The sequence below is a fragment of the Triticum urartu genome, chromosome 3A (assembly GCF_056163025.1).
Source record: "Triticum urartu cultivar PI428250 chromosome 3A, HENAU_Tu73, whole genome shotgun sequence".
NCBI lineage: Eukaryota > Viridiplantae > Streptophyta > Magnoliopsida > Poales > Poaceae > Triticum > Triticum urartu.
Genome location: NC_141875.1, coordinates 463,798,646 through 463,813,092, shown reverse-complemented (window position 1 = coordinate 463,813,092; position 14,447 = coordinate 463,798,646). Strand labels below are relative to the sequence as shown.

Here is a 14,447-nt window from a genome sequence, read left to right as displayed (position 1 = left end):
AATCATATTGCTTTAGGGAAATGGCGCCACCACCACCACCATGTCGACGGTGCAAGTCAAGGTGCGCCAGCAGCCTTGCAACTGGCACGTTGTTTGGCATCTACTTAGAGTCTAGTTTTCTTCATGCGGAGGTAATAAATTATATGAAACTAGTAACTACTATTTTGTTTTTAGTGTTATTGGCATTAATGCATCGTGTATATATCATTTTGCTTTTTGTACACAGATCATCCCATGCAATGTGAGGTCAGAATTCAACAATCTGACTGGTGACTCTGTGACCTTTGAGGCTCCTGGGGGCCCCTACACTATGGAGATCGAGAAAGGATGAAAGATGACGCAGGTGGGAGGAGATGGATGGGTCCGTTTCATCGACCACATGCGTATCACCGGTGGTGAGTTGATCAGCTTCTCCTTCAGAGATGAAAGACCCAAGCTGGTCATGATTTATGTCAACAAAGCAGAAGATTATGAGGATGATGAGGATGATGACGACCCACTTGGTGATGCCATCGTAGCTCAAAGAATGAAGTTGAGCGAGGAGGAGGTGTGCAACCTATGGGACATCATTCCGCCACGTGCTGACTTCGTCGGGGTGCCATTCGTGACCCGCCTGACAAGTACCATGGTTGATCGGCATATCATGGTATGTTGCATTTACTGTAGTAATTTGTTGATATGCTTTATTGTTATACTTAGTGTAGAGTCCGATGATATATATGCTTAGTGAATCTTATATACTCAGTAAATCCGATGATCTATATGCTTAGTGAATCCGATGATATATATGCTTAGTGAATCTTATATGCTTAGTGAATCCAATGATATATATGCTTTATTGTTATACTTAGTGTTGAGTCCGATGATATATATGCTTAGTGAATCTTATATACTCAGTAAATCCGATGATCTATATGCTTAGTGAATCCGATGATATATATGCTTAGTGAATCTTATATGCTTAGTGAATCCAATGATATATTGCTTTATTGTTACACTTAGTGTAGAGTCCGATGATATATATTCTTAGTGAATCTTATATGCTTAGTGAATCCAATGATATATATGCTTTATTGTTATACTTAGTGTAGAAATGTAGTACTGTCTTTTGATAGTGTAGAATGTGTGAGGCTACTTATTAATTGATATGTTTTTCTTATTCAGAAATTGCCAAAGAGCCTATCTGAGAGTTTTGGTATCAAGCCTGATGAAGAAGGCTCTACTGGAATACGCCTTACCGCGAGGGGCTCCATCACCACTTATGCGTACGGCATGGACACGGACGGTCGCACACACTTCAGCTCGGTTGGGTGGAAGAGCTTCCTCGTCGGCAAGAATCTTCATGTTGGACAGGCAATCCTAATTACTATCAGGAACACCCACCGCCCAGGCTTGAGGATGATGGTCGTCATCGATATCATCTAGAACTACATATGCTTGTGAGATCTATCCATGCATGCGTGTGGATGCTGAACCATATATATGCTAGCATGACTACCTAGTAGACTTATCAACTATGATCTATCCATGCATTGTTGACTACTATATATGAGTTTGTGAGATTGTGTGGTTATATTAAATGTGGTATTTGTCGTTAATGCTTGTGAGATGGTTCTGTGAACTTAGTTTATCTGCACTGGACTTGTCTTGATTTAAATGAATATTGCCTCTGACTCTTTTTTATTTTTAATTTCTATTTACCTAGTTGTAGCGCCGGGAGAAAATAGTAGAAGCGTTGGTAGTGAAAGAGGCGCTACTACTAAGTATTTTAGCTACAACGCTTGTTTAGAAACGCGCTACTGCTAAATAATAGCTGTAGCGCCCTAGCAGTAGCGCTGGTGCCCGCTCTACTAGTAGCTCAAAAACCAGCGCTACTGGTAAGCATTTTCCTAGTAGTGTATGGTGGAGGGGGGCACCGCACACGGCTAAAAGATCAATGATCAACTTGTGTGTCTATGGGGTGCCCCCTCCCCCGTGTATAAAGGAGTGGAGGAGGGGGAGGGCCGGCCCTCTACTATGGCACGCCCTACGGAGTCTTACTCCCACCGGGAGTAGGATTCCCCCCTTTCCAAGTAGGAGTAGGAGAGAAGGAAGGGAAAGAGAGAAGAGAAGGAAGGAGGGGGCGCCGCCCCTCCCTCCTAGTCCAATTCGGACTAGGCCTTGGGGTGCGCGCGGCCTGCCCTAGGCAGCCCCTCTCTCTTTTCCCTAAAGCCCAATAAGGCCCATATACTCCCCGGGGGGTTCCGGTAACCTCCCAGTACTCCGGAAAATGCCTGAACTCATCCGGAACCATTCCGATGTCCAAACATAGGCTTCCAATATATAGATCTTTACGTCTCGACCATTTCGAGACTCCTTGTCATGTATGTGATCAAATCCGAGACTCCAAACTACCTTCGGTACATCAAAACACATAAACTCATAATATCGATCATCACCGAACGTTAAGCGTGCGGACCCTACGGGTTCGAGAACTATGTAGACATGACTGAGACACGTCTCTGGTCAATAACCAATAGCGGAACCTGGATGTTCATATTGGCTCCTACATATTCTACGAAGATCTTTATCGGTCAAACCGCATAACAATATATGTTGTTCCCTTTGTCATCGGTATGTTACTTGCCTCATCATACCTAGTTCAATCTCTTTACCGGCAAGTCTCTTTACTTGTTCTGTAATGCATCATCTCGCAACTAACTCATTAGTCACATTGCTTGCAAGGCTCATTGTGATGTACATTACTGAGAGGGCCCAGAGATACCTCTCCAATAGGCGGAGTGACAAATCCTAATCTCTATCTATGCCAACTCAACAAACACCATCGGAGACACCTGTAGAGCATCTTTATAATCACCCAGCTACATTGTGATGTTTGATAGCACACAAGGTGTTCCTCCGGTATTCGAGAGTTGCATAATCTCATAGTCACAGAAACACGTATAAGTCATGAAGAAAGCAGTAGCAATAAAACTGAACGATCATTATGCTAAGCTAACGGATGGGTTTTGTCCATCACATCATTCTCTAATTATGTGATCCCGTTCATCAAATGACAACACATGTCCATGGCTAGGAAACTTAACCATCTTTGATTAACGAGCTAGTCAACTAGAGGCATATTAGGGACACTCTGTTTGTCTATGTATTCACACATGTACTAAGTTTTCGGTTAATACAATTGTAGCATGAATAATAAATATTTATCATGATATAAGGAAATATAAATAACAACTTTATTATTGCCTCTATGATACGTCTCCAACGTATCTATAATTTTTGATTGCTCCATGCTATATTATCTACTGTTTTGGACTATATTGGGCTTTATTTTCCACTTTTATATTATTTTTGGGACTAACCTATTAACCAGAGGCCCAGCCCAGAATTGCTGTTTTTTTTGCCTATTTCAGTGTTTCGGATAAACAGAATATCAAACGGAGTCCAAACGGAATAAAATCTTCGGAAACGTGATTTTCTCACCGAACATGATCCAGGAGACTTGGACCCTACTGCAAGGGATCAAAGAGGTGGTCACGAGGGTGGGGGCGCCCCCCTAGGGCGCGCCCCTGCCTCATGGGCCCCTCGGTGCTCCACCGACGTACTCCTTCCTCCTATATATACACACGTACCCCCAAACGATCAGAACAGGAGCCAAAAACCTAATTCCACCGCCGCAACTTTCTGTATCCATGAGATCCCATCTTGGGGCCTGTTCCAGAGCTCCGCCGGAAGAGGGCCGTCATCACGGAGGGCTTCTACATCATCCTAGCCCCTCCGATGAAGTGTGAGTAGTTTACCTCAGACCTTCGGGTTCATAGTTAGTAGCTAGATGTCTTCTTCTCTCTCTTTGAATCTCAATACAAAGTTCTCCCCCTCTCTCATGGAGATCTATTCGATGTAATCTTCTTTTTGCGGTGTGTTTGTTGAGACCGATGCATTGTGGGTTTATGATCAAGTCTATCTATGAATAATATTTGAATCTTCTCTGAATTCTTTTATGCATGATTGGTTATCTTTGCAAATCTCTTCGAATTATCCGTTTGGTTTGGCCAACTAGATTGGTAGTTATTGCCATGGGAGAAGTGCTTAGCTTTGGGTTCGATCTTGCGGTGTCCTTACCCAGTGACAGAAGGGGCAGCAAGGCACGTATTGTATCATTGCCATCGAGGATAACAAGATGGGGTTTATTTCATATTGCATGAATTTATCTCTCTACATCATGTCATCTTGCTTAAGGCTACTCTGTTTTTAACTTAATACTCTAGATGCATGCTGGATAGCGGTCGATGAGTGGAGTAATAGTAGTAGATGCAGAATCGTTTTGATCTACTTGTCACGGACGTGATGCCTATATACATGATCATGCCTAGATATTCTCATAATTATGCACAATTCTATCAATTGCTCAACAATAATTTGTCCACCCACCGTAGAATACTTATGCTCTTGAGAGAAGCCACTAGTGAAACCTATGGCCCCCGAGTCTATTCTCATCATATCAATCTCCATCACTTTTATATTGTTTTGCTATTTACTTTGCCTTTACTTTTTACTTTGCATCTTTATATCAAAAATACCAAAAATATTATATCTATAAGATCTCACTCTCGTAAGTGACCGTGAAGGGCTTGACAACCCCTAATCGCGTTGGTTGCGAGTAGCTATCGCTTTGTGCAGGTACGAGGGACTTGAGCGTGGGCTCCTACTGGATTGATACCTTGGTTCTCAAAAACTGAGGGAAATACTTACGCTACTCTGCTGCATCATCCCTTCCTCTTCGGGGAAAACCAACGCAAGCTCAAGACATAGCAAGAAGGATTTCTCGCGCCGTTGCCAGGGAGTCTACGCAAAAAGTCAACATACCAAGTACCCGTCACAATCCCTATCTCTCGCATTACATTATTTGCCATTTGCCTCTCGTTTTCCTCTGCCCCACTTCACCCTTGCCGTTCTATTCGCCCTCTCTCTCTATCCTCCCTCTCTTTCTCTATTTGCCTCTTTTTGCCTGTTTCTTGTTTGCTCGTATGGTTGGAATAGTCGTTTATTTAAGATCTATGGATCCTCATCCGCTTGCTAATATTTTTAAGAGATCCAGTTATGTTGAACCAATTGCTAGTGAGTTTTGTGCACTAGATTATCTTTATGAAGTTTTGCTTGAAATTAGTGAATCTGAAAATTGCGATGAAGTATTTTATGAAGCGATTCACGATAGATCTTTGAATAAAAAGCATGATTGCAATGATTTTACTATAAATTCTCTTGATGTCAATTGTGCTAATAATATGCAAAACCCTAAGCTTGGGGATGCTAGTTTTGCTATGTCTACTACTTGTTGTAATGATCATGATTGGGGTGATTCTTATTATGATATTGAAAATTTATTTAAGCCCCATGATGAATATGAGATTGATAATAGTGTTTGCAATATTATTAAAAGTGGGTTTGGAAAGGTCATGACTTTAGTTAATGTTAATCCCACTATTTTGGAAGAGTGTCAACTTTGCATGCATATGGATCATGTTGAAAATATTTTGTGTGATAGCTATTTTGTTGAATTTGCTTATGATCCCTCATGCAATTATTATGAGAGAGGAAAATATGGTGGTAGAAATTTTTCATGTTACTAAATTACCTCTCGTTATGTTGAGATTGCTATTGTTTCTTTCCGCTTCCTTGCATATGCTAGTTTTTGCTTGCCTTGGTAATTTGTTTGCCTATAAGATGCCTATTCATAGGAAGTATGTTAGACTTAGATGTGTTTGTCACATGCTTTATGATGCTCTCTTTGTGCTTCAATTCTTGTATTTCATGTGAGCATCATTAAAATTATCAATGCCTAGCTTTAAGGATTTAAAGAAAAGCGTTTGTTGGGAGACAACCCAATATTTATCCTTTCTGTTATTTAATAAATAAATTATTTAGCCTCTGTTTTGTTTGTGTTTTTTGTGTTTAATTAGTGTTTGTGACAAGTAGAACCGTTGGGAAGACTTGGGGAAAGTCTTGTTGAACTTGCTGTAAAAAACAGAAACTTTAGCGCTCACGAGAACTGGTGTCATTTTTATTTGAAGAGTGATATTTAGTTAATTATTTTTTCAGATGATTAATAGATAAATTCCTCACATCCAGCAATTTATTTTAGAATTTTTGGGGTTCCAGATTTTGCGCTAGCTACAGATTACTACAGACTGTTCTGTTTTTGACAGATTCTGTTTTTCGTGTGTTGTTTGCTTATTTTGATGAATCTATGGCTAGTAAAATATTTTATAATCCATAGAGAAGTTGGAATACAGTAGGTTTAACACCAATATAAATAAAGAATGAGTTCATTACAGTACCTTGAAGTGGTCTTTTGTTTTCTTTCGCTAACGGAGCTCACGAGTTTTCTATCTTGAGTTTTGTGGTGTGAAGTTTTCAAGTTTTGGGTGAACTCTTTTGATGGATCATGGAACAAGGAGTGGCAAGAGCCTAAGCTTGGGGATGCCCGTGGCACCCCCAAGATAATCCAAGGACACCAAAAAGTCAAAGCTTGGGGATGCCCCGGAAGGCATCCCCTCTTTTCGTCCACTTCCATCGGCAATTTACTTGGAGCTATATTTTTATTCACCAACATGATATGTGTTTTTCTTGGAGCGTCTTGTATTATTTGTGTCTTTGTTTGTTAGTATGACACAATCATACTTGTTGTACACACCTTTTGAGAGAGCCATACATGAATTAAAATTTGATAGAATACTCTATGTACTTCACTTATATCTTTTGAGCTAGATAATTTTGCTCTATGTTCTTCACTTATATCTTTTGAGCTAGATAATTTTGCTCTATGTTCTTCACTTATATCCTTTGAGCTAGATAATTTTGCTCTATGTGCTTCACTTAGATCTTTTAGAGCACGATGGTGGATTCGTTTTAAAGAAACTATTGATCTCTCATGCTTCACTTAAATTAATATGAGAGTCTCTTAATAGCATGGTAATTTGCCTAATAATAATATGCTTGGTATTCAAGATTTGTGAAACTTTCTTTTGAGTGTGTTGAATACTAAGAAAAGATTGAAGCATGATAATTGTTTTGAGATATGGAGGTGATAATATTAAAGTCATGCTAGTTGAGTAGTTGTGAATTTAAAGAATACTTGTGTTGAAGTTTGTGATTCCCGTAGCATGCACGTATGGTGAACCGTTATGTAATGAAGTCAGAGCATGATTTATTTATTGATTGTCTTCCTTATGAGTGGCGGTCGGGGACGAGCGATGGTTTTTTCCTACCAATCTATCCCCCTAGGAGCATGCGCGTAATACTTTGCTTTGATAACTTCTAAATTTTTGCAATAAGTATATGAGTTCTTTATGACTAATGTTGAGTCCATGGAGTATACGCACTCTCACCCTTCCACGCTTGCTAGCCTCTCTAATATCGCACACCTTTCGCTGGTATCATACACCTACCACATACCTTTCTCAAAACAGCCACCATACCTACCTATTATGGCATTTCCATAGCCATTCCAAGATATGTTGCCATGTAACTTTCCACCATCTAGTTCATCATGACACATCCATCATTGTCATATTGCTTAGCATGATCATGTAGTTGACATAGTATTTGTGGCAAAGCCACCGTTCATAATTCTTTCATACTTGTCACTCTTGATTCATTGCATATCCCGGTACACCGCCGGAGGCATTCATATAGAGTCATACTTTGTTTTAGTATCGAGTTGTAATCATTGAGTTGTAAATAAATAGAAGTATGATGATCATCATTCAATAGAGCATTGTCCCAAAAAAAGGCCAAAGAAAAAAAAGAAGGCCCAAAAAAATATATAAATAAAAAAGGGGCAATGCTACTATCCTTTTTTTCCATACTTGCGCTTCAAAGTAGCACCATGATATAGCGAGTCTCATATTTTGTGCTTCAAAGTAGCACCATGTTCTTCATATAGAGAGTCTCATATGTTGTCACTTTCATATACTAGTGGGAATTTTACGTTATAGAACTTGGCTTGTATATTCCAATGATGGGCTTCCTCAAATTGCCCTAGATCTTCGTGAGCAAGCAAGTTGGATGCACACCCACTAGTTTTTTTGTTGAGCTTTCATACATTTATAGCTCTAGTGCATCCATTGCATGGCAATCCCTACTCACTCACATTGATATCTATCGATGGGCATCTCCATAGCCCGTTGATACGCCTAGTTGATGTGAGACTATCTTCTCCTTTTTGTCTTCTCCACAACCACCATTCTATTCCACCTATAGTGCTATATCCATGGCTCACGTTCATGTATTGCGTGAAGATTGAAAAAGTTTTGAAAAAGTTAGAGTATGAAACAATTCCTTGGCTTGTCATCGGGGTTGTGCATGATTTAAATACTTTGTGTGGGGAAGATGGAGCATAGCCAGACTATATGATTTTGTAGGGATAACTTTTTTTGGCCATGTTATTTTGAGAAGACATAATTGCTTTGTTAGTATGCTTGAAGTATTATTATTTTCTATGTCAATATAAACTTTTGTCTTGAATCTTTCTAATCTGAATATTCATACCACAATTAAGAAGATTTGCATTGAAATTATGCCAAGTAGCACTCCGCATCAAAAATTCTCTTTTTATCATTTACCTACTCGAGGACGAGCAGGAACTAAGCTTGGGGATGCCTGATACGTCTCCAACGTATCTATAATTTTTGATTGCTCCATGCTATATTATCTACTATTTTGGACTATATTGGGCTTTATTTTCCACTTTTATATTATTTTTGGGACTAACCTATTAACCGGAGGCCCAGCCCAGAATTGCTTTTTTTTGCCTATTTCAGTGTTTCGGATAAATAGAATATCAAACGGAGTGCAAACGGAATAAAATCTTCGGAAACGTGATTTTCTCACCGAACGTGATCCAGGAGACTTGGACCCTACTGCAAGGGATCAAAGAGGTGGTCACGAGGGTGCCCCCCCTTGGGCGCGCCCCCTGCCTCGTGGGCCCCTCGGTGCTCCACCGACATACTCCTTCCTCCTATATATACACACGTACTCCCAAATGATCAGAACAAGAGCCAAAAACCTAATTCCACTGCCGCAACTTTCTGTATCCACGAGATCCCATCTTGGGGCCTGTTCCGGAGCTCCGCCGGAAGAGGGCCGTCATCACGGAGGGCTTCTACATCATCCTAGCCCCTCCGATGAAGTGTGAGTAGTTTACCTCAGACCTTCGGGTCCATAGTTAGTAGCTAGATGGCTTCTTCTCTCTCTTTGAATCTCAATACAAAGTTCTCCCCCTCTCTCGTGGAGATCTATTTGATGTAATCTTCTTTTTGCGGTGTGTTTGTTGAGACCGATGAATTGTGGGTTTATGATCAAGTCTATCTATGAATAATATTTGAATCTTCTCTGAATTCTTTTATGCATGATTGGTTATCTTTGCAAGTCTCTTTGAATTATCCGTTTGGTTTGGCCAACTAGATTGGTAGTTCTTGCCATGGGAGAAGTGCTTAGCTTTGGGTTCGATCTTGCGGTGTCCTTACCCAGTGACAGAAGGGGCAGCAAGGCACGTATTGTATCGTTGCCATCAAGGATAACAAGATGGGGTTTATTTCATATTGCATGAATTTATCTCTCTACATCATGTCATCTTGCTTAAGGCGTTACTCTATTTTTAACTTAATACTCTAGATGCATGCTGGATAGCGGTCGATGAGTGGAGTAATAGTAGTACATGCAGAATCGTTTCGATCTACTTGTCACGGACATGATGCCTATATACATGATCATGCCTAGATATTCTCATAATTATGCACAATTCTATCAATTGCTCAACAGTAATTTGTTCATCCACCGTAGAATACTTATGCTCTTGAGAGAAGCCACTAGTGAAACCTATGGCCCCCGGGTCTATTCTCATCATATCAATCTCCATCACTTTTGTATTGTTTTGCTATTTACTTTTCCTTTACTTTTTACTTTGCATCTTTATATCAAAAATAACAAAAATATTATATCTATCAGATCTCACTCTCGTAAGTGACCGTGAAGGGCTTGACAACCCCTAATCGCGTTGGTTGCGAGTAGCTATCACTTTGTGCAGGTACGAGGGACTTGAGTGTGGGCTCCTACTGGATTAATACCTTGGTTCTCAAAAACTGAGGGAAATACTTACGCTACTCTGCTGCATCATCCCTTCCTCTTCGGGGAAACCAACGCAAGCTCAAGACGTAGCACTCTAGGGCATATTTCCTTCAATGACAAAGGAAACAACGTATGTTGTCATAATGGTTTGACCGATAAAGATCTTCGTAGAATATGTGGGAACCAATATGAGAATCCAGGTTCCGCTATTGATTATTGAACGGAGAGGTGTCTCGGTCTTGTCTACATAGTTCTCGAACCCGTAGGGTCCACACGCTTAACGTTCGATGACGATTTGTATTATATGAGTTATGTGATTTGGTGACTGAATGTTGTTCGGAGTCCAGGATGAGATCACGGACATGACGAGGAGTCTCGAAATGGTCGAGAGGTAAAGATTCATATATAGGGCTATAGTATTTGAACACCGGAAGTGTTCCGGGGGTACCGGGTACGTATCGGGTCACTGGAAAGGTTTTCGGGTACCCCCAGGCAAAGATATAGGCCTTATTGGGCCAAGGGCGGGACAGACCAGCCCCTAGTGGGCTGGTGCGCCCCATATGCGCCGGCCTAAGTGGAGAAAGGAAAAGGGGAGGAGGAAAGGAAATGGAGGGAATAGGATCCCCCCTTCCTTTCCCCTCTCCCCTCTTCCCTTTCCCCCTCCGGAGAAAAGGAAAGGGGGAGGCTGAATTGGAGGAGGCCCCCAAGTAGGATTCCTCCTACTTGGGGCGCCCCATGGCTGCCCCCCTCCCCTCCCATATATATATATATGTGTGGGGGGGGGGGAGGGGGCGCCTAGAACACACAACAAACATTGTTAGCCGTGTGCGGCGCCCCCTTCATAGTTTATGCCTCCGGTCATATTCACGTAGTGCTTAGGCGAAACCCTGCACGGATCATTTCACCATCACCGTCACCACGCCGTCGTGCTGACGGAACTCTCCCTCGACACTTTGCTGGATCAAGAGTTCGAGGGACGTCATCAAGCTGAACGTGTGCAGAACTCGAAGGTGACGTACGTTCGGTACTTGATCGGTCGGAACGAGAAGAAGTTCGACTACATCAATCGCGTTCAAACTCCTCCGCTTTTGGTCTACGAGGGTACGTGGACACACTCTCCCCCTCTTGTTGCTATGCATCTCCTAGATAGATCTTGCGTGATCGTAGGAATTTTTTTTAAATTGCATACTACGTTTCCCAACAAGAGATTATCTTATGACACATGGGTTATGCCTAAATATTTTTTTTTCTTAGTCTCAAACATATCATATATGGACATGTGACCGAGTGAATCTCGTCAAATATTTATATGACATTGGATTTCAAGTGCATGAGAATATTTTTTATAAAGTTTCATTTCACATGTATTAGTGCTAACACCATATAGCAACATCGTGCCCATGCATAGCATAACCAAATAAAGCATGGTGATTTCTTCTCGCTTGTATTATCACCAACATAGCATAAATTATATGCTCATAGTGTAACCAAACAAAAGTATATATCAATTTGTATTTTGCATGGACATGATGGGTTAATGAAAATTTTCATTTCAAGTTTAGCTATATAGGACTAAACTATGTATGTTTCATTATCATATCTATTTTGGACATTTCCATCTTATAAACGCACTATGTTATATCTAGTGCAAATCGGTATAGGGAAATTCATCTACCATTTAGTTTAGCCGATACATGCATTCATATGAAAGGAACACGTAAGTAGTCTGCCTAATTTCTCGATCAAGGCAACACAAATAATGTTTTGCATGGCCTTATTTCACATGCATATCTACTAGTATCTAACCACTATGCCTACTAGTATCTAATTAGAATGCATGCTACTTTGAAGTTTGAGAATATTTTAAGAATACATGGTCGTGTGCATTGATTTTACCAAGATTAGACCCTATACCGATCAAGGTTGTTAATTAGGTAAATATGACATGCCAACATTATTGGTATTTGCTTCACAGCTAGCATCTGATGATGCAACAATTACCTCACATATTTCATATGTGAACTATATGGAGAAAATCGAGTTTGTTTTCTAACGGCATGAATTTCATTTGTATTCTTGATTTGTATCAACATGAAGATGCAAGATCACTATGAGACCAAACAAGAAGAACTATATTTTATTCTTGAATTGTATCCACATGAGATGCAAGATCCCATGAGACCAAACAAGTAACATATTTTTATTCTTGAGTTGTATCAACATGGGATGCAAGATCACCATGAGACCAAAACAAGAAGAATTTTGTGGGCAAAACCGAACATATATGAGATATGTGGTGAAAATAAAGCATCGTCGATGGATATATTTTAGTCTTGAATTGTATCAACATGGGATGCAAGATCACCATGACACCAAAACAAGAAGGAACATAATTTATTTATTTTTGGTCTTGACTTATATCAACATGGGGTACAAGATCACCCAAAGAAAAAGAATTCTGATTGCACATGTGCACTTAGGACTAAAGATCGGTATATGACCAGATTAGCCATTTCATCTATTATCTTGATTTGTATCAACATGGGATCATGATCACCATGAGACCAAATCAAGAACAAATTACTTTGATAGCACCGAAGATATATGATGAGGTGTACGGTGAAAACAAAGCAGGATCCATCAAGAGGTGAAGGAAAATATAGCCATGAATTCTCACCTTTCCTTGGGTGCCCTCATGTAGTGTGAAGAAGTGGTGCGATGGGCAGCCGTCGGTGTGTGAAGTCGGACGGCCGGAAGCGAGCGGTGCGGATGACGACGTGTGTGCAGTCAACGATGAGAGGCACGCCGGAGGCGATAACGACGAGCGAACGGCGCGAACGAACGGCCGGCACGATGGCAGCGACGACAACAAACGAACGGCCGGTGGCGGCAGTGACGACGACGAACGAACGGTCGGCCGGCACGGCAGTAGCGATGACGATGAACGAATGGCCGGCAGCGTGGTTGCAGGCTAGCTGTTTGGAGTGTATGTAGATGCGGGAGCGATGGATGGATGAATGATCGATGATGAGCAGCCAAAATACACTGTCCGGGCAGATATATATAGGAGCGGGGACAACAGCGGGAGGCCTCCGGCTGGGCGCACGCACGTCGTGTGATCGTGGGAGCTTTGCCCGCGTTCTTTGGATCGTGTGAGGACTTGACTGAGCTGACCTTTTATGCGATCAGCTTCCCTCTGATCTCTCTAATGGACTTCAAAAGTTTAATTGGATGGGCCCAGCTGATTATAAGACTAGCCATAGTGGGAATAACTACAACAGTAACTTCGAGTCTAACTCAAGATTTTTTACGGTGCATCATACTACCTAATATAATGAGTAGTATTAAACTAATCCAACGGTCTTGGTAATTCTTTATCAGGGGTAAATCTATCCTTTGAGATTTAACTGTAATGATTAGTTAACTAATTAAAATATGATCATCTAATTAATTACAATCATCTTAGCGGACAGGCCGTCGTCGCCAAGCTCCGCCATACCGACGTGGCCAATAATCGCCGCCGACTCAGTATGCACGGCACAACCCAAAACCTTCGCCATCCTAATGCCCAAAGCCGTTTGCAAGCCGCCGCCCCCCACAACCTCCGCCGTCCCGACGTACGCTGCCTGCTCTCCTCCCGGCGCGCATATCAGAAGATCCGCTGGTTGAAGTGTCAAGCCTATGCCGCCACTGGATTGATTCGTTGAGTATTTCATCACTAATCCATCACCAATCCACCACGCACACTACTAATCCCGCAAGCACACACACACATTCAGAACTGCTAGCACAGATGCGCACCATCCATCAGCAGGCACACACATCTAACAATGGAGAGAGAGGTGAAGGACCGAACTATCTACGCGAGGGAGAGGAAGTCGTTGACTTGACGACGCAGGGAGGAAGTGATCTCAGGGCAGCGGATGGAGGTGAGGTCCGTGGCCTGGGGCTCCGTGCAATTTAGAGAGCAGTTCCTATGCGTCAGTGGATGGCCGCCGGGCGGCTTGGCGCGGCGTGGCTGCGTCATATCGCCAAGGTGTGCCTGCGTCAATAACCTCGCATGTCCTCGGGGAGCTGAGTTTGATTTATGAACTACCTAAAATACCCTTAATGCCTTAATATACTGCACAAATTGGGTGGTAGTATTGGTCAATCCGATGCGTTGGTTCACTAAAATGGATGGCCCATATATCTTAGATGTACCATAAAAGGTCTCTCTATCAGCAAATTTGTCTATGTGGCAATGAGTTAATAAAGAGAGAGATAGTTCTAGTAACTTAGCTAGTTACAGTAATATCACATCTTCCAATGCAATATGA

General features: G+C 41.6%; 1 protein-coding gene across 1 annotated transcript; it reads left to right on the top strand.

Moving 5' to 3' along the window:
• The first annotated feature begins 379 nt into the window (after positions 1-379).
• LOC147980087 (uncharacterized) lies at positions 380-1,457 on the top strand. Its single transcript, XM_087516828.1, has 2 exons — positions 380-646; positions 1,165-1,457. The coding sequence occupies exons 1-2, from the start codon at positions 380-382 to the stop codon at positions 1,423-1,425; spliced, it is 528 nt and encodes a 175-aa protein (XP_087372954.1). The 3' UTR covers positions 1,426-1,457.
• The last annotated feature ends 12,990 nt before the right edge of the window (positions 1,458-14,447 follow it).

What these genes read in the sequence shown, in the direction of transcription:
- LOC147980087 (XM_087516828.1), top strand. Translation starts at nt 380, where the DNA reads ATGCGTATCACCGGTGGTGAGTTGATCAGCTTCTCCTTCAGAGATGAA. An exon ending in TGGTTGATCGGCATATCATG is followed by an intron (nt 647 to 1,164) that starts GTATGTTGCATT and finishes TTTCTTATTCAG; the next exon opens with AAATTGCCAAAGAGCCTATC.